The sequence below is a fragment of the Phyllostomus discolor genome, chromosome 3 (assembly GCF_004126475.2).
Source record: "Phyllostomus discolor isolate MPI-MPIP mPhyDis1 chromosome 3, mPhyDis1.pri.v3, whole genome shotgun sequence".
Taxonomy (NCBI): domain Eukaryota; kingdom Metazoa; phylum Chordata; class Mammalia; order Chiroptera; family Phyllostomidae; genus Phyllostomus; species Phyllostomus discolor.
Window position 1 is genome coordinate 116,190,448 of NC_040905.2, and position 20,850 is coordinate 116,211,297.

General features: G+C 45.5%; 1 protein-coding gene across 4 annotated transcripts in view; it reads left to right on the forward strand.

Annotated features, from left to right (window-relative positions):
* Positions 1-20,850, forward strand: part of AXIN1 (axin 1) — a 97,029-nt gene that overhangs the window by 54,543 nt on the left and 21,636 nt on the right. For all 4 annotated transcript variants that reach the window (XM_028511639.2, XM_028511649.2, XM_036021159.1 and 1 more), the window contains exons 3-4: positions 12,499-12,639; positions 20,287-20,383. In XM_028511639.2, coding sequence (XP_028367440.1) covers positions 12,499-12,639; positions 20,287-20,383 — 238 coding nt within the window. The remainder of the gene's footprint in view (positions 1-12,498; positions 12,640-20,286; positions 20,384-20,850) is intronic.

Here is a 20,850-nt window from a genome sequence, read left to right on the forward strand (position 1 = left end):
TTTTGAAACATTGTGAAAGAAAATGCAAGCTGCTGGTGGTGGCTCAGTGGATTGAGTGCTGACCTGAGAACCAAAGAGACGCCCTTTCAATTCCCAGTCAGGGCACATGCCTGGGTTGCAAATCAGGTACCCTAGCAGGGGCTGCACATGAGAGGCAAACTACATATTGATGTTTCTCCTCGCTTTCTCCCTCCCTTCCCCTCCTCTCTAAAAATAAATACATAAAATCTTTTAAAAAGAAAGAACATGCAAGTGCAGAAAAATCAAATACCTCTTATAGAAACAAAATACCCAAAGATTTTCTGTTTCTCCCCCAGGTTTTCAGTCCACACAAAGACTCAGAGTCAAGGAAACCAGACACGAAGTTCCCGTGGGGGCAGGGCTGCCACACAAACTTAGCTTAGAGAGAAAGAACCTCTTGAGAATTATCTGATGATGTCAATAAGTAAAGAGGTGACTTAAAGCTTGGAATAGTGATTTCTGAATAAATCTAAGGGAACAAGTCATACTGCTTTATGAACAGAATTTTAACTTTGATGAAATTTATAATTATAATTATAAATAAACATTTAAAAAACATTTAAAAAATTTTTTTAAAAGATTTTATTTATTTATTTTTAGGGAGGGAAGAGAGAGAGGGAGGGGAGGAGGGAGGGAGGCATCAATGTGCGGTTGCTGGGGGTTATGGGCCTGCAACCCAGGAATGTACCCTGGCTGGGAATCGAACCTGGGACACTTTGGTTCCCAGCCCGCGCTCAATCCACTGAGCTACGCCAGCCAGGGCTACATTTAAAAAAATTTTAAACCACGTTTTTTAGAAGTTGCTATTTTGGTCTTCTTATAGTTTTTCATGCTGAGAACTGGTCTCCTGACCAGAGTTTTGTGGGATGTTGGAATGTGATCCTAAGCCTTTTGCATTTTGTTTTGGGTTATTGACTGATTCCGGCCTGTGTTAAAAGGTGCAAGTCTGACACACGATCTGCTGTTTTGAAGTCAGCAAGGACCCAGGTCTAGAGTCTCCTGTGGTTTCTCTCGTTCATGTCTGAAAGACCTCAGAGGGGTAGGTGTAGATAACTTCTCAGTAAATTACTCTAAATTGCCTGCAATTTGTTGGGAATTGCCATTTTTATTTTTTATTTTTATTTATTTTTTAAATATTTTATTTATTTATTTTTAGACAGGGGGAGGGAGGGAGAAAGAGAGGGAGAGAAACATCAGTGTGTGCTTGCTTCTTGCGCACCCCCTACTGGGAACCTAGCCTGCAACCCAGGCATGTGCCCTGACTGGGAATTGAACCAGCGACCCTTTGGTTCACAGCCTGTGTTCAATCCACTGAGCTACACCAGCCAGGGCAGGGAATTGCCACTTTTAAAAATTTATTGCTACTGTGGCTATTTGAGTTTATGAAATATGATTGGCACTGGTAAATTCCTTGGAGCTTTTATTTGAGGTATCAAGGCTGGAATGAGGGGCAGGGGTCTCCAGGGGAGAGCATTGCCAGGTGCAGGCTGACCTTGAGTTGCAGTGAAAGTGGTTTACTAAAAACGTATGATGACATACTCTTTAAAACTTTTTTTTCCCCACTTTTTAACCACTACCACATATGAGGCCTGTCCAGAAGGTATCCAGCCATGTAATAAGAAAAAGAGACATTTATTGAAGAAGATACAACACATAAGAAACATTGTACATAGGACAATGATGCCTCAGTCCTCTTCAAAGTAGGCACCTTAGGACCTCACACAGTCTCCCAACTGCCATCAGCTGCCTCATTGTATTTTCCTGAATCTCATCGATAGTCTGAAATCCATTCCCTTTCAATGGTGATTTTAGTTTTGGAAAAACCAGAAGTCATGGGGCACCAAATCTGTGCTATAGTGGGGCTGAGTCACCTGGGTGATTTGGTGTTTCGCAAAAAAACTTTGCATGAGACATGATGCATGAGAGGGCACATTGTCATGATGAAGCTGCCAGTCACCAGTTGCCTGTAGCTGAGGCCTTCTGAATCATCTGAATATTTTCTGTGGAGAAATGTTCAAGCTTAATGCAAAATTTGACGCAGATTCGTTGCTCTACTTGCTCAGTCATTTTGAATGTGATGGCCACACAGTACACATGCTCACTCAACAGCATCTACCATCCCCACCGACTAGTACATTGTTGACACATGTGCATTCCAGTCCACTCTCCTTGGCTGCCGGGTTACATCAATGTCGCATGCAAATCGTTCTCGTTATATTAACAATGGCTGAACTTTTTCCGGACAGACCTGGTAAAGTAAGTTCCTCATCAGATCTATGTGAACTTAAAAATCTGATGTGAAACAGTTGTGAAAGTCCAGGCCCTGAAGAGACCTCTGATATTTAAGAAACTGGCGGTGCACAGGGTAAAGCTGACTTAAATGTGCAGTTTGCTGAGTAGAGAGGAACAGGATCTTTAGTTTTGTTAACTCACCATGTTTGAACTCTCACTACTAAGCTCCATAGGTGACTTCTGTATAGTGCTTTATAATTTTCAAAGTGGTCTTTATATATTGTTCCATACATTTCAATAACTGCTCTGCAGAAATAACATGCACACCATTGTCAGTTATACAGGCATACCTTAGAGATATTGTGGGTTCAGCTCCAGACCACTGCAATAAGACAAACATTGCAATAAAGTGAGTCACAAATTTTTTGGCTTCCCAGTGCATATAAAGGTTATGTTTACACTATTGCCTATTAAGTGTTCAATAGCATTATGTCTAAAAAATGTATGTACCTTTTTAAAAAATCTTTACCCAAGGACATATTCATTGATTTTAGAGAGAGAGGAAGGAGAAAAGAGAAACATAGATGTGAAAGATAAACATTTATTGGCTTCTTCCCCTCTGCCCCCCTCATGTACCCCAACCAGGGATCGAACCCACAACATAGGTATGTGCTCTAACCAGGGGTTGAACTCACAACCTTTTGGTGCATGGGACAATATTCCAACCAACTGAGCCACATGGCTGGGGCAAAAATGTACATATCTTAATTAAAAATATTTTATTGCTAAACAAAGTGTAAACCATTACTAAGCCTCAATGAGTCATAATCTTTTTCTGGTGGAGGTTCTTACATTTAATTTGTAAAAAATGCAGTATCTGTGAAGCACAAAAAAAGCAAAGCACAACAAAACAAGCTGTGCCTGTATAGGAGACACACTGGTGCATTAGAGATTCTCTAATTAGAAATTAGAGAATCAGGTAAGCAGAAACATGACCTGCTATCCCACTGCTCGTGGTTAGCACTATTTTATCTAGATCCTCAGGTGTCTTCTTGGCACGTATGTAATCTTTTTCCCCTTTGAAAATGGGACCCTAATTCAGAACATGTATCTTCAACATATATTTTAAAGTGTTACTAATTTGAGTATTATAGCTACCTGTGAGAATTATGGTAAAGAAAAAGTGACACCAGGTGGGATCCACTCCATGCCTTCTCTTGTGTGACTCTCATACCAGCTGCAGTGGGCCTTTCCAACTGTGAGCTAGGGTTCCCCTGAGTAGGATGTTTTTCTGGTAGAGTTTATAATCTGGGTTGTTAGCATTTGTATCAACTCTCACAGAAAGATAGTTTGAATTGTGGGATTTAACTGCCACCTGTAGCCTTTACCACCCAGTTCTTCTCCCGCTTGATGTGAGGGACACTGCCCAGACTGGACTGTATGGTGGCCAGTCTGTGCTTCGTGTGTGCTGTTCCTGAAGACTCTTGGAACCCTGATGAAGAAGCGACCATTGTCCCACTTTGCAGGGAAGGAACGGTGACTTGCCCAAGGTCAGTAGCTGGCAAGTGGTGGTCCTGAGAGCCTCTCTAGAGCCAGGGTTCTCTGCTGTCCATCTCTGGAGGGGGCAAATGTGGATGACCACCCAGCCTGTGCCTGTTCCACTGAACACACATCCTCTGGTCTTACTGTTTGATCTTGATCATCGTTGGCCTTTGATGTGTTGTGCAATTTAGAGTTCATTCACAGTGGTGGGCGGGGTGCTCCAGCTATATAATAAAAACAAATTCAAAGCCTGCAGGAGTGTGAAACCATGAGGTGACCTCATGGCACAGGTGACTGATGGCTGAACAGGAAGCGTGCACCTGGTACAACCAGGTGACTCATTTTCTCAGCCTTTCATCTCCAATCCTGAGTGATCTCTGAGCTTTATCAAAGAGTCAGTAAGTGCTCTGTGGTTCCTGTTCAGCTTCTGATATCACCTGTTCCTGCCCCCAGCGGGAACCCCAGGTGTCTGTTATCTAAGTAGAACTTACTGGAGATATATAAGTAGGAGTATAAGGGGGGCTTCATGGAGGGGCTATTTATTAACCTTGGCTGATCATTTGCCTAAAGGCCAAATTCCTGATTTTTGTATGGAGGACATAAAATAGAGATATAAAAATAGCTGACATTGGCTTGATTTCTATTGTATTTTTTAATATAAACTTTTTGACCTTTGCATGCAAAGGTAAGATATTTGTTTTATATGTGATAGTGTTTATTTGTGAACATGGGCAACATGCACCTAAGTCATCAGTAGTGCTAAAACAAAACAAAAAAACAGAAGTGCATCTTATCGGTGGGTCGGTGCCCTGCCTTTTGTACAGAAGCTAATTTGAAAAGAAGTGTTCATCCTAACCACCTGGCACCTTTGTCTTGGTCATTTCCTTGTGGCTTTGAAGACTGCACTGTGAGAAGACAGAGCTCTAGGAGTGAATTGCTTGGTTGGGAAGCAGGTTCCCCTTTCTTCTTCCTGAGGGTCAGGCTGTGTGTGAATAATGGTATTCGGAAGGCTGGTGGTGTCCCTTTGGGTGATGACTACTTGCTCGGTGGCAGCTCCTTGAGGGCTGTAGAAACAGCTCTGGTCTCGACTCCAACACCCCCCTGTGACACAGCAACGGAATGGAGTGGGAACTGGTCCTGCCATTGTGAAGTGCTGTCACTGTGGGAGGTGTATACCCTTCAACTCCAGGGACAACTCAGGTGGCCGTTGCCAGGTGGGTGGAGGAACAAGCTTCCGTTCCATAGAATACCAGCAATACCAGCAATACCAGCTGGCACAGAAGGGATGACTATTGATACGAACAGTGACCTTCGTGGATCTCAGATTCCATGTGCGAAGTTAAAGAACCCCAACAAAAGGGAGCATGTACTCTGTGTGTGGTGCCATTTATACAGGATTCTAAAACACTCAGACTTCTAGTGGCAGTGGTGGGTGGAGGGGGACTGGACAGAGGAGTTACAAAGGTGAGCAGGGAAATTTTGTGGAGTGATAAGTACATTCATTATCTTGGTCTTGGTGATGGTTTCATGACTGTAGACACACATCGACACTTCTGCAAAGCAGTTTATATGCCTTCATCTAGGGAATCTAGGCTTTCAAGATTGGAGGGTACAGCGGTGTTCATTTCCCTAAAGGCTTGGACAGAACCCAGCTCTTTGCTTCCATGGGGCGGTGACAGGTGTAGGCTTCTGTGCACGAGGGCTGCCAGTCAGGTCTCAGTGAGGACCAGGCTGTGATGCAGAATGGCGTCTTTGGAAGGTGATTTTGGTAGGAGATAGTTGGTAACACATAGTGTTGTTCTTGCCTACACATCTGCTGGCTGCTGGCTTTGTGGGTTCAGATTGATGACAATTGTGCAGGGTCTGAGCTCACTGGGATGCCCCTTCCCCTCAATGGATATTGTTGACAAGTCAGTCTGGAATCTGCTTGTGGTCACGTGGTCCCTGCAGACTGTACCAGATGGCCACCTGCTAAGTGGTGCCTTGTGGCTGAATCTCCCTCCAGCAAGTGCTTGTTTCCTGAGCCCCTTTCCACCCTCCTCCCCGGGAGGCTCAAACAGGAAGGCACACTTGATGTCATCAGAGTCTGCGCTAAGGTGGCCGTGCACTTGTGCTGGTCGTAACATGATCAAGAGCCATGCTCTGACACTTGGCATGGAGGCTTCTCAGCTGGGCAGCGCATCCTGGGTATGTTAAATCCGGCCTCTGTGGACTGTTGCACACTCAGGTTCTTTGCTCTGTGCCAGTGTTCAGTCCTCTCGCATAGTTTATGCCTGTTTCACCCTTGTCCCCAGGGCGATGACGGCCACCTGCCCTCCCTTCTGTGGTACAGGACAATATACACAGAGTTCAAGCTGTACTCCTTGGTTTCCCTTTCTGGGAGCCAGTGCTGGTGTCCTAGGTTTCTGTCTGCCCAGTGACTGTCCCCTGCCCTTCTGGTGTCACAGCCCTTCCCTAGACACGGGGGTGTGGAAGAGGGTGCTGTGGTGGGAACATGGCCAAGGCCAGTCCCTTAAGGTGTGGGCTCTAGGCTAGGACAGGAGCGGGTCTGAGAGAATGACACCAACACTTATGAAGGGGCAGGCCTTGGGCTCCCAGACTCACCCACCTGCGTTCTGTGGCAGACCCCATTCTGCCTGTGTTGCTTGGAGGGGATTTTTTACATCTCGCTGACAGCAGGGAACCCGTCCTTGCTAATGCTTGCTGTATGCCAGAAAGCTGAAGGGTTTCACCAGATCCAGCAGTTTTCTGCATCCAGATTTCCACCTTTGACCTGACCAGGGTCTTGGACCAAGATGGGTGGAGATGCATGATGAGGACTCCTGAGGAACAGACAGATCATGATGGGGGCACAGAGGGCTGGAAAGCACGTGGGGTATGCTTAGAGGATGGGTGGCCAGGTGAGGCGCTGAGGTGGGGTGTGGCTCAGTCAGAGACAAGCTGAAAACCAGGCCACCTGGTGAAATCCCAGCCTGAGAGTGGGGCACTTTCCTCCCAGGCAGCCCTCGATTGGCCCCCTGGAGCCCAAGAGCGGCCAAAGTTTCCCGCTCGCCTCCTTTTAGTTCTGAACCTTTTCCCTGACCAGGACTGTCATTCCTTCCTGCTTGGTTAGCGACGCAAGGTCTTCAGTTGGGTTAGAAATATATAGTTCCAGCGTTTCTGGTTATTCTCAGCAAGAGGTTTGCCCTGAATCACCTGGTAGGATCCCATCCCATTGTTGGAGGAGGCAGAAACCCAAAATACAGCAGACTTCCAAGGGCCTGCATCCCAGCCTGGAATCTTGCAGGTTATATGACATTGGGTCATACACACGCGCTGTGGAGAAGAAAGTGTCATCCTAGGCTAGCACTTCAGAAAGATTTCACACAGTGTCTGGCCCTCCATCCAGCATAATGAGATAGTGGAAAGTAGTTAGGCCCTCAAGGATACAAGACAGAGGGGTAAAAAATGAGAGGAAGAAAACTGTGGGGATGTAGATGATGCAGTTAACAGATACCAGCTTGGTGAAAACCTGTCAGGTCCAGGGAAGGAGTACTGGTTGAGCTGGGACCCCATGCCAGAGAGCAAGGAAATGTTCACAGATTGATGGGGCTGTGATTGGGTGTGAGCAAAAGTGGAAGGAATGGATTATAATCTACTGGATAAATAAAAATCGGAGGTCCACACTGATATAAATAAATGTGGTGAAGGTAAAGTCTTTCTTACAGTAGAACGCCAATAAATACAGCTCAAACGATGGCATTAGAAAAATCACTGGGTGTTTAAATAGAGTATGTGCATAATCTCAAAGTCTCTCCTCATGAATTGTGTATTGATTACAAAGGGAAAGTAGTAAATTAAGAGTGGAAAAACTTGGCAGTCGCTTGGTTTGCTGCCAGTGTGGGACCAACCAACACGATGTTCTTCTACATGTGATACAGCATCATGTCTTTCACGTGTCTGCCAAAAATTCCCGGCGTCGATCTCACAGCGAGGAAACAACAAGAAGCCCAACAGAGCAACTGGCCTGGACTCATGAGAACTTCGCGCTCAGGAAGGGTGAAGATCGAGGACCTCCCTGGTGAAAGAAGACAGAAGACACCTGATAGTCTGTGTACACTGAGGGCCTGGATCTTGGGAAATAAAAATAGTTCTAAAGGCAATACTGGGACAGTGGAGGAAATATGAATTGGGCCTGTGGATTAGTGACTGGTATTGTATGGGTTGAACTGCCTCCTGCCCTTGGCCTGTGGTGAGAGCAAAGACACTGTGAGTTACAGGTAAGGGAGTGATACCTCACCTTAGCGCTGAGGAAAGGAGGAGGCGCTATCAGCCAGTCTCAAAGTCTGCCTCCCGTGTCCACAGAGGGGCAGGCAGGTGGGACTGGCACCTCATCACCTTCTAAGAAGTGAAAGGTATAGAAGCTGACAAGTGACATTTTCAGAGTACCTGGGTGTACAGCTCTCTTAGACCCCGCTTTCAATTCTTTTGGACGCATACCAAAAAGTGAAATTACTGGTTCATACTACAATTTTTTAATTTTTAGGAACTGCTATACTGTGTTCTATAGTGACTGCACCATTTTATATTCCCACCAGCAGTGCACAAGTTTCCATAGAAATTGAAAATAACCACCAACCTAGAATTCCAGCCTAATGAAAATGTCCTTCAAAAATGAAGGGGAAGTACAGTTTCAGACTGGCAAACACTAAGAAAGTTCTCACCATCAGCCCCTTACTAAAGGAGGTACCTAAGGATGTTCTTCAGGCAGAAGGAAAATGCTCTTGCGTAGAAACTCCTGGACACAAAGAGGAAAGGACAAATGTGTGGATAACTCTAGGTGACTCTCAATTGGTAAAATAATACTGATAATGTCTTGTGGGGTTTAAGAAGTATATACAGTTAAAATACAGGATGCCAGGGAGCACATCAGGGGTGGGGAGAGGTGAATGGAGGGAATTCTGACCTGTGCTGCTTGGGAAGAGGTAAATGCACTTAATTGGACTTTGATACAACAAGGCTCCCTATTGTAATCTTTACGGGAATCATTCTCTGAGTAGTAAAAGGGTTAGTTTATTAGAGAGAGGAGATAGAACATGAAAAATACTCAAAGGGCAAGAAAGAATAAAAGAAAATAGAACAGATATGACAAAGCAAGATGGTGGCCCCATTCTCAGTAATCACACTTAATGTAGCAGGACTGAGTGATGTAATTAAAAGAAAAAAACTCTCAAACTGGATCTTAACAAAGACATAAAAGTAAGAGAATATAGAAAGGTTAAATGTGAAAAGATGGAAGACAAAAGTCCTGTGAACAGCAGCCAGAGAACAGTCAACACGGGCAGGACGAGGGCCAGGGGACATGTTTGTGTGGGTCCCGTCAGGTTTTATTCTGAGAACTTCGAGAGCTCCAGAGAAGTTAGATGTTTCCCTGGGTGCACCACTTGGGGTGTTGCCCATATTTGCTGTGCCCCATCAATGCAGGAGTTGTGTCTGCTCACTAGCACACATGTGCATATGCATGCACAAGCACACGCACACCCTCCTGCCTCTGGTCCCTGAGTCCCCCACATGACATTTCCTCTCACACATCACTGGCCAGAATTTTCTTTGTCACATCAGCCTGCAGTGCAGGCCAAGCAGCCCTACTTTCCATGGCAAGAGGTGAGCACTAGCCTGTCCCAAGAGCCAGCTTCATGCTTAAAAGGCAAACAGGTGATGGTAGTGCTTCCTCCTTTCTCTTCTCTCTTCCTTTTGTTCTCTTAACTTCGAATTCATTTATATAGTGAGATTTGCTCTGCACTGGAGGCGACAGAAAAATTAAGAATCCGTGTTTGTCCTGATTATCAACTTAAAGATGAATTTTCTGTATGTGTGCAAGACATGGCTGGGAGCTGTCAGAGGAGGAAGGCAGACAGACTTGGACACATCAAGGTCCGAGGCTCAGTCCTGCCCGGTTAGGTTCCTGCCCATGGGAGAAGGTGAAGGCGGGCGTGTGGGTGTGCAGGGCTCTTCAGTGTGATCTGTGGGCTTGTGCTTCCATGAAGTAAGTGCTGGGACACCTTTTTCTCTTTAATTTGAATTCTTTTTTTTGTTTGTTTAACCAAATGGGTGTTCATAAAAAGTTACCAAAATTTAATATCTCTTAAATGTAAAAAGGAAATTGAAAAAGTTTAGCACATAACCTATAATTTGAATTTCAGTACGGTGGCTGGTAGGTGACAATATTAGTGGTTTTAATTTTTTATGTGCCAGAAGAATAACTGTCATTTTAAAAATAATAGTTTCGATACTTAAAGCAAAGAAGGTGACATGGCATATTCCTGTCACTTTGTCTGCTCTGTGTCAGGTACAGTCTAGACAAAGAGGTGTAAACGGAGAAGACCCAGGGATAGCCTGTCCTTATCTCTGAAGATGTCCTCGTCCTTCCCGTTAGTCTTTGGCCGTGACATGTTCCTGAGAGCCTTTGTAACCCTGCCTCTGCCCTCTTTGGGCCAGAACGTGTTAGTGGCCTCCAAGGACGTCCTCAGGGTGCACTGGGTGGGTCAGAAATACTTTGTGTGCTGTTGGACAGTGACTGGCCCCCTGGGGGTAGTTTCCCCTCTGTGGTGCCAGAATGATGAGCATCTGTTTCCTGAGCTGGTGGGTAAGTTAAATGACTGAGTTACTGTACACTGCTGTGACCTCAAAGGCTGAAATAGGAGGATTACTGACCATGGTTGGCACTGTTTTGGTGTTTGTGGCCTCAGGTACTGCTCTTGCCAAGGCCCACAGGGAAGATGGTCCCTCCTTTGGGGGCCTGCCTTCCAGCCCCACTGTCTGGCCCAGTCCAGCCCCACATAGCCTGTGTGACAGGTGTCCAAGATACAAAATGCCTTGTCCTGCAGTCTGGTTAGAGCACCTTTTTCTGGGTATGTGCATGACATGAAATGGGACTTCCAGAAGGTTCTGTTCATTAGGCAGTGTTTATCCACCTGACAGATTGTTTCTGTGAGCATAGAAACAATCTGGTCTCTCCTCTTTCCTCACTGAGGATACTGAAGTCCAAAGGACAAGGTGACTTGTTCCAGGTCCTGGCAGTCAGTGCGGGCTGCCATTCACCAGCACAGCAAGTGCTCAAGTACAGTCAGCAGCCAACTCCAATCAGATGCGAGGCCGGGGCTGTGGGGACTGTGACTGGGGTTCAGTGCGCACATCACTGAGCATTCAGCACGAAAACCCCAGCGTCCTCCACAGACATCAGGGCCTTTGGAGAACCTTAGTCCTTTCCCACTTCAGCACGATCAGGAAAAGCTGACATATAGACAGATCAGTGGAATAGCATAGACCGAAATAGATGCATATGTCACCGAAGTTCAGATATGATGCAGAGAAAGATTCAGCACTTAATGCCAATAACTGGCTCTCCATTTTGGTACAAGAAAGTGAGGTAGACTTTACATACATACACATTTCAGGTAAATATCTAAATTTTAAAAAACTCCTCAAAAGATTTGAAGATAAATAGAAGAATATATTTTTAATCTTGGAATGAGGAAGGCCTACCTATGTAAGATAGGAAAAGTTCTATGAAGGAAGAGGTTGCAAATCTGATTTCATAGAAAGAAAACACTTTTGTATGATCACAATCAACATGAGGAAAGTTTTTTAAAAAGGGGGACATTTAGGGAAAACATTTTTTTGCATATGTGGCCAGAGATTAATAGTAAGAATATTTAAAGACTACTGTAAATCACTAAGAAGTTCATAAACAGCACAATGGAAAATGGACAAAAGGCATGAATAGGTAACTTAAAAGAAGGAATTTAAATGACAAAACTGCCAGCCTAACCATTAATCAGGGAAATGAAAAGTAAAATGAAGTGTCATTTTCTGGCTGATCATATGACAAGTGGAGGTGAATCCCACCCAGGAAGCAATGGCTCCTGGTAGGAAGTGAGTGGAGGGCAGCACGAAGCCTGTGTTAAACCCACAGGCACCTTCCCCTGCTGTCCCCTATGTTCCATCCTGTGGCAGTTCTCAGACCTGTACACAGGAGTCCTGGCTGGCTCTGTGACCCCCTTGAAGGGGTTGTGGCCTACTGTCATCAGGCTCTCATGAGGACCACACAAAGTAGTGGGCACCAAGGTTGATGCTGCCACTGCAACACCCAGGAGATTGGTGTGCTTTGCAGCAAATAAGTCTGCTCTTTAGAAGAAGGAAGAGCAGCTCTGGCTGGTGTGGCTCAGTGGATTGAGCGAGAGCCTGTGAACCAAAGGGTCACCAGTTAGATTCCCAGTCAGGCCACATGCCTGGGTTGCAAGCCAGGTCAGGCCCCCAGTGAGGGGCACACGAGAAGCAGCCACACATTGATGTTTCTCTCCTTATTCTTCTTCCCTTCCCCTCTCTCTAAAAATAAATAAAGTATTTTTTTAAAAAGAAGGAAGAACAGAACAGCCATGTCCCATTCCTAGGTACACTCATAAAAATGCAAACCCCAATGATGATATGTGCATTCACTCACATGTCTGCCTTGATGCAAAAGAAAGACCTGGAAGGTAGTTTGGGCTTAACTGATCCCTCTGGGGAGGTGGGAGGTAGGATGAAGATACCAGCCCTTTCTGTTCTTTTTCTTGAATTGTTTCAACTTGTAGTTTATGTATAAGGATATCCATGTGATTCTGAAAAAGTGCGTGAATGCGAGAAGATGTTGGGCTGCTGCTGATGTGCGCTCCTTGTTTGCAGATACGGATCCTGGCGGGAGCCTGTCAACCCCTACTACGTCAACTCTGGCTATGCCCTTGCTCCAGCCACCAGCACCAATGACAGTGAGCAGCAGAGCCTCTCCAGTGATGCAGACAGCCTGTCCCTCACTGACAGCAGTGTGTAAGTCCCCCCTGCCTGGGTGAGTGCAGCAGAGCACAGCAGCCTGTGCCAGTCCCATCTGGGGCTTTGTCTTCATGGAAAGTGACTTGTGGCTCTCCCCGAAACTTGGTGTTAGTGTAACTGATATATAGACCGACCAGCTGCATTGCAGAAAGTGTCACTAAAAATCCTAATGTAAACTAGAATTGAGTTTTGCGTTAGTTGCTTCTCTCTGAGGCTGATGCTACAGAACCTTTGGAAGAGGGGAAACCATAGGGTGACACTGAAATAAATCCAGGGTTGCCTGGTCTAGGGCACTTTGGATCTTATTTTCTCTTTGGTTTTTATAGTCTTGGGGTTCAGTTTAAAGATCAGCACACATGCCCTGACTGGTGTGGCTCAGTTGGTTGGAATGTACCATTAGCTAAAAGGTTGGGGGCTCAATTCCCGGGTGGGGCACATGCCTAGGTTGCAGGTTCAGTCCCCAGTTGGGGTGTGTATAAGAGGTAGCCGATTGATGTTTCTCCCTCACGTAGATGTTTCTCTCCCCCTCTCTCCCCTTCTTTCCCCTCTCTCTAAGATCAATAAGCATGTCCTCAGGTGAGGATGGATGGATAAATAAAATAAAGATCGGTGCTGGTTAAGCAGCCAAGGAGGGCATTTGCCTGCCCAGGCAGATGTGACCCTGGTACCATCCCTAAAAGGCTGCATTGTACCTAAAAGGTACATTTCTTGCTGACACTTGTTCTGCATTTATCAGTTTTTCTAAATTTAGAAATTATTATAGTTTTTAGCCCCTGTCATCTCACTGTGGGGGAAACAGGGAGATGGGAGCAAGAGAAGAAGTTGGTGCAGCTGGTTCTGTGCTGGTCCAGTGCCGGGATGTTTCAGAGACTGCAGCTGGGTCTTCGCATGTCTGAGAGGTCTCAGTGGCCACATAGAAACACATTGAGCCTCTGTGTCCCTCAGGGGTGACAGCAGATCTTCCATGTCCTCTCCAGGGAAGCCCTCCCTTTGTGGAAAAGTACTCGTTTTGTGACACCACCTCCTTCACTTTGGCAGGGGGCTTGTTGGGATGCAAATGCACATTAGAAGCTTGATGGTATCAAGCACTGTATTACTAGATCATGGCATTGCTCATCCCACCCTCTGAGGTCAATGGGGGTCTTCACTTTTGCTGCCCGAGATGCCAGACTTGCCCAGCTTTTGATCCTTTTGCTGTTTACTATCTGACCAGCATGATGGGAAGTATCTACTCAGGGTCAGGACGTGGGGGTGGGAGCTGACTCCAGGGCATCCTCCAGCATCAGGGCCAGGAAGCCTTTGGCTGTGACAGTGAGCATATGTGAGCCCAACGACCACCGTCTTCAGTGTCCTTTTCCCACAAGACTGAGACTACATAGGGGTATGTCCAGGGCTCCCAGCTAGGCTGGGGCAGCAGCTATCAGCTGGTCCCAGGGACACTTCTTCCCCATCCAGTTTGAAAACTGAGGAGTCATTGATTTAAATAAGAAGGAAAAAAGTGCTATGAAACCCATATTCTTGTAGGTGAACATGCTTTTAAATTGTGTACTACTGTCTGTAGTTTACACCTTTCATTTGCCTTTTTAAAAGTCTCATTTGTAAACATTCTTGAATATTTTGTTGATCCAGACACTTACAAATCTCAAAACCAATCATAGTAGTAGTTGAAATTCAGTCAATATGTGTTAAATTCCTTTTTGGACAATTGGACTTCCAGTCATGGTGGCAGTATAGGTAGACACGGGTTGCCTCCTCAAGAAGCACATCAAAATTTCAACCATTATACATAACAACCATCACTCAGAACTGACAGAAATCAAGTTCAATGGAAGTCTGACAACTTTGGAATTAAAGAAACCACATCCATCCAGACTTTACGGTAAGAGGGGCACAGATGCAAAACAGGTTGGTCCCACACCCATGTGGATAAAAGTTCAGGAGGGATATCTCAGGAGCAAGGGGTCCTAGACCTACACTAGGCCCCCAACCCAGGGTTCCAGTGCCAGGCAGATAAGTCCCCACAACTTCTGGCTGCAAAAACCAATGGGGATTGAGTCAGTGAAAGAAACTTCTGGAGTCCCAATCAGTTCCTCCTTTTTTAAAAAAAAAAGATTTTATTTAATTCATTTTTAGACAGATGGGAACAAGGAGAAAGAGAGGAAGAGAAATATCAGTGTGTGGTTGCCTCTCAAGCTCCCCATACTGGGGACCTGGCTCACAACCCAGGCATGTGCCCTGACTGGGAATTGAACTGGTGATCCTTTGGTTCACAGCCCATGCTCAATCCACTGAGCTATACCAGTCAGGGCTCCAAGCAGGTCTTCTTAAGGAACCCCCACATGAACTTATTCAGATGCACTCCCTCTGAGCTTCAGCATGAGAGAAGCAGCTTGAAAGGCACCAGTGGTAGACAGGGAGAAATTGAAGTGTCTGGCATCAAGATAAGCAGAGGTCATTGTCCCTTTTCTGAGCCCTCCCTACACAGAGCCAATAGGCTGGTGCCATATCTGAGACTCCATCAACCTGGCCAACACTGTTTGACCCACCTTGGAGATCCCCAGAGACTGTGCCCCACCCAATTTACAGGCCCACCCAAGGGGCTTTTCCATAAGACTGGCTGGTCTTGGCTCCTGCATCCTATCAAACAAGCAACAGCTGGCTTCAGTGAGCCCTAGCAGCAGCCAGATTAGATTCACAGCTTGGCTTCGCCTAGGAATCTCTAAACCCAACACAAGTAGCAGGCATCTCAGATTGCTTTACAGCTCAGGCAGGGTGCACTGGGCAAAAGAAAGGGCTGACCTTGGCCTGCACCACAAGGGAAACCCCAGGGTCAGTGCACCCAGTGGACAGCTACAGACCACACTGGAGCACCGCCACCCTGCCCCTGCACAGCTCATCCTCCACAGACAGTGGAGGGTGGTGGTCAGTGGTCACAGCCAGTCCATGCAGCTGAGTGGCCTGGGTAAAGGCTTCCCATTGATCTGCCCACAGCAGCCAAGGCTCAACTACAAGAGGAGGATGTACTCAGTCCACATGAAGGGCACACCTCGAGTACACAGGTTGGATGATAGGGGAGGCTGTGCCACTGGACCCTACAGGACACCCACTACATTAGGCCACACTACCAAGACTCGGAGTCATAGCAGCTCTACCTAATACATAGACACAAACACAGGGAGGCTGCCAGAATGAGGGAATAAAGAAACATGGCCCAAATGAAAGAACAGGTCAAAACTCCAGAAAAAGAGCTAAAGGAAATGGAGATAAGCAATCTATCAGATGCAGAGGTCAAAACACTGGTTATAAGGATGCTCGAGGAACTTAGTAAGGACCTCAACACCATAAAAGAAATTCAGTCAGAAATGAAGGATCCCCTAATTGGAATAAAGAACAATTTACAGGAAACAAGAGTAGAGTGGATAAAGCCAAGAATCAAATCAATGATTTGAAACCTAAGAAAGCAAAAAACAACCAATCAGAGCAAGAAGAAAAAAGAATCCAAAAAAATGAGGATAGTATATGCAGCCTCTGGGATAACTTCAAGCATCCCAGCATTTGGATCATAGGGTGCCAGAAGGGGAAGAAAAAGAGCAAGAAATTGGAAATCTACTTGAGAAATAATAAAGAAAACTCCCCTAATTTGGTGAAGGAAATAGACATGCAAGTCCAGGAAGCACAGAGAGTCCCAAACAAGATGGATGCAAAGTGGCCCACTCCAATATATCATAATTAAAATGCCAAAGGTTGAAGATAAAGAGAGAATCTGCCCTGGCTGGTGTGGCTCTGTGGACTGAATGTCGGCCTGTAAGCCAAAGAAAGGGTTGCCAGTTTGACTCCCAGTCAGGACACATGCCTGGGTTGTGGGCCAAGTCCCCAGTAGGGGGCACTCAAAAGGCAACCACACATTGATGTTTCTCTCCCTCTTTCTCTCCTCACCTTCCCTCTCTAAAATTAAAATGTTAAAAAATAATTTTAAAAAAAAGTTAAAGAGAGAATCTTAAAAGCAGCAAGAGAAAAGAAGTTAGTTACCTACAGAGGAGTTCCCATAGGACTGTTAGCTGATTTCTCAAAAGAACTTTGCAGGCTAGAAGGGATTGGCAAGAAATATTCAAAGTTATGAAAAGCAGGGACCTAGAGCCAAGTCTACTCTACCCAGCAAAAGCTATCATTTAGAATGGGAGGGCAGGTAAAGAGCTTCTCAGATAAGAAAAAACTAAGGCGTTCATCATCACCAAACCATTATTATACGAAATGTTAAAGGGACTTATGTTAAAGGGAAAAAGAAGATCAAAACTATGAACAATAAAATGGCAAACATACAAATCTATCAACAATTGAATCTAAAACACAGGCTAAGCAAAGAAGAATAGAGACAGAATCATGGATAGAGAGAGCCTTTTGATGGTTGCCAGGTGGGAGGGGTGTGGGAGAATGGGAGAAGAGGTGAGGGGATTAAGAAGTACAAATAGGTACTTATAGAACATCCATGGGGATGTAAAGTACAGTATAGGAAATGGAGCAGCCAAAGGACTTACATGCATGACCCATGGACATGAATAATTGCAAGGGATTGCCTGAGGGAGTGGGGGACACTAGATGGAGGGGGTCAATGGAGGAAAAATCAGGACTACTATAATAGTGTAATCAATAAAATATAATTAAAAGTAAATGAGTGTTTAATTTTAAATTTTATTTTTAAATTACAGTGTACATTCAATATTATTTATTATTTTCAGATATACAGGATAGTGGTTAGACAGTCATATACTTTCCAAAGTGTTCCTCTGATACTTCCAGTATCCACTTGACGCCATACATAGTTATTACAGTATTATTGACTGTATTTCCTATGTCAGAATTTATAGTCCTGTGACTGCTTTGTAACTACCAAGGTCTTAATCCCTTCACCTTTCCTCCCAATCCCCCATCCCTACTCCCCTCTGGCAACCATCAGTCTGTTCTCTGTATCTATTGTCTGTTTCTGTTTTGTTTATTTAGTTCTTTAGATTCTGCATACAAGTAAAATCATATGGTATTTGTCTTTCTCTGACTGACTTATTTCAGTTAGCATGATACCCTCTAGGCCCATCCATGATGTCGCTAATGGTAAGATTTCATTATTTTTTATGGCTGAATAATGTTCCATTGTATATATGTACCACAACTTTTTGTCCACTCGTCTGTTTATGGGTATTTGGGTAACTCCCTATCTTGGCTATTGTAAATAACACTACTTTGAAGATAGGGGTACGTATATTCTTTTGAATTAGTGCTTTGGGTTTCTTCAGCTATGTACCCAGAAGTGGAATTGCTACGTCATAAAGCAGTTCCATTTTTAATTTTTTAAGGACCTTCCATAGTATTTTTCATAGTGGCTGCACAAGGGTTCCTTTTTCCCCACATGCTCACCAGCACTTGTTACTGGTGATATACTGATGGTAGCTGTATCTGACAGGTGTGAAGTGGTATCTCCTAGTGGTTTAATTTGCATCTCTCTGATGATTAGTGATGTTGAGCATCTTTTCATATGTCTGTTGGCCATCTGTATGTCCTCTTTGGAGAAGTGTCTATCCAGGTCCTTTGCCCATGATTTGCCTGTGTCTTTAAGGATTCTTCTAACACTGAATTTTAGTGTGCTGGATAGATTACTGTAAACTAATTTCTGAACCAAATTTAGCTAGCCCCCATTGTTGCAAGTCTTGGGCTCTTTTTTCCCTTTTCGATGACTGTGTGGTGACATCACTAGATGAAGCTGTCCCTTCGGGTTGAGCTTCTGTATCTAGTACTTCTCATGGACCATTTCATTCCCCTTTATCTTGAATCTTTAAGAGAAAATGTTGACATGTTTTTAGCAGCTTCTTATTTGAAATTACCACTGGAGTGAGTGTGAAGCAGTATTTGCCAGGAGCATAAAGTATCATGTGAAATGGTTATATCCAGCTGCAGCCCTGCAGACCCCACAGGCGCCCAAAGCACCAGATGTATCAAATTTGTAGCATCTGACTTCCTTTTTTCCTGACATTCTGTTCCTAAAATCAGAGTTAATGTACCCATGCAGTTTTCAGTCTTAATCCTCTCCAAGAAATTGTTTGCTAAAGGGGAGATCTAAAATTTCTCAAGTATTTTCCCTCTGATACTCTGTTTGTCCAGGTTTATACTGAGTATCAGAAATGTAGGAATAGTCAAGAATTTGGAATGTAAAATTGTGACATATTTGAGTAATTATTAGAGGCAAAAAATGAGATTGTGTGTTTTATCCAAGTTACTATGGGGGCAGCTGCACTCAGCATCTCATCACATGACAGAAACGACGGGCCACTGTAGAAGTTAGTGGACTTTGCACGTAGGTATCTGAGGACAGTACCTAATCCATGGAGGTGTGTGGGATTTTTAAGTGCCCTATTAAAGTAGTACATGAGAAACAATCAGGTTGGTGGCTTAGGACACCTGGACCCTAGGGGCTTGTAAAGATATGTTACATGTATTTGACTCACTTGTTCCTTGACATCTGTTCCCTTGAGCACCCCTACCCCCACTGGATTGCTGAGCCAGCTGCACTGCAGTACCCATTTGGTGTCCTGATTACCAGGGACACTGAGGCGATGATAGGGAGGAGCCATCACAGCCTGTCTCTGGCCCACTTCACAGCTGGCCTTTTCCACCCAGACCAGGGCTCCAAGGAGAATGTTGTAGTCCTGCCTGCCCACGAAGCTGTTGAGCTGGCAGATTTGTGACTGCCCAGGATAGGACACACCAGTGTGGTGTTCTGGGCAACGAGGGGCAAGGTGGCAGCTTTGCTAGGCCATCCAGCATGGCCTCCCTAATGGGCAGTACTTGGGAAGGGGCCAAGGAGGTCAGGATCCTGCATACACATTCACTGCACCCTGGAGAGCAGGGAGGCGCGCCTGGGACTCCTTGGATGGGGAGGAAGTGGGAACCCAGAGAAGCCACTGCAGTCATCCTGCGCTGAGTTTTAGTGTGTCTTCTCGCACCTGGCTCCAGGTAGCCTTAGGCTCCCCAGAGTAGCTTTTACAAGGCAGGGATAGGACTGCAGGATTTTTAGGGATTGCATACATGTAGTGAATTATGTGTTAAATCTGGCATCTCTCTTGAGTAAGTGCACTTAGTTATCTTAAAGAATATGTAATTTGATTTATATTTTTATCATAATCTTCAAAGCGTTCATCACTAAAACCTATGCCAAGAAAGCTAACCTGAGCACCCTCAGAGAGATCACACTGCATGGCCGGTTTTACCTTGGAAGAAAGTAGAGTGACAGGACTTTGGAATCTCTCTTACCATGATCTAGGTTATCTTGGCTGCCCCTTTTGGTGTCCTCAGATGTTTCCCATCCATGCAGAGCACCCCTCACAGGCAGGCACACTGGGTCCTGCTTGGGCGGTAAAGCAGGGGTCAGCACATGTTTTCTGTGAAGAACCACTAGCAAATATTTTAGCCTTCGTGGCCACATGCAGTCTCTGTCATATACTCTTCCCTCGCCTTTAAAACGTGAAAACCTTTCTTAGTTACCAGGCCTTAGATAAACAGGTCACGCGGGCCCTGCCCGCGGTAAAGCCGGCACAGCTATGCTTTGTGGAGCTGTTCTTTGTGTGCTCACGCCAGGCTGTCTCTTTCTTCTGGCAGGGATGGAATCCCACCCTACAGGATCCGCAAGCAGCACCGCCGGGAGATGCAAGAGAGTGTCCAGGTCAACGGGCGGGTGCCTCTACCTCACATTCCTGTAAGTTCCACTGCACAGCCTGCTCCCTTCCTGTCTCAGTTTGGGACGCACTACCTTCTCATACCCGTGCCCATCTGTTTTCTCCATTCCAACTAATTAGGCTGCTGTGGCCGTGACCAGTGGGAAGGGCACCTGTCTGACTTCCTATGAGTTCAGCTCACATCCAGGGAAAGCTGGTGGTCAGGTCTCGCAGGCTGGAGGGGGCAACTTGTAGGGTCCAGCCTGCAGAGTCAGTTCAGAAGAGAAGTGAGTGCTCTCCTGCAGTGTCCACTGTGCAGTTTTTCTCACTAGGTCAAGGAGGTGATTTTCCTTGAGGTGGGAGAGCAGCTGTAAGTCTCCCTCACAAACTCAATGCCCAGGCCTGGCCCTTGCACAGCCACGTGACTGCGTCGTGTCAGAAAGCCTGGCAGCGCCCCCAGTGGCCCCATCCTGAGTTATTGTGAGTGCTTCCTTGTTCAGGATGAAAG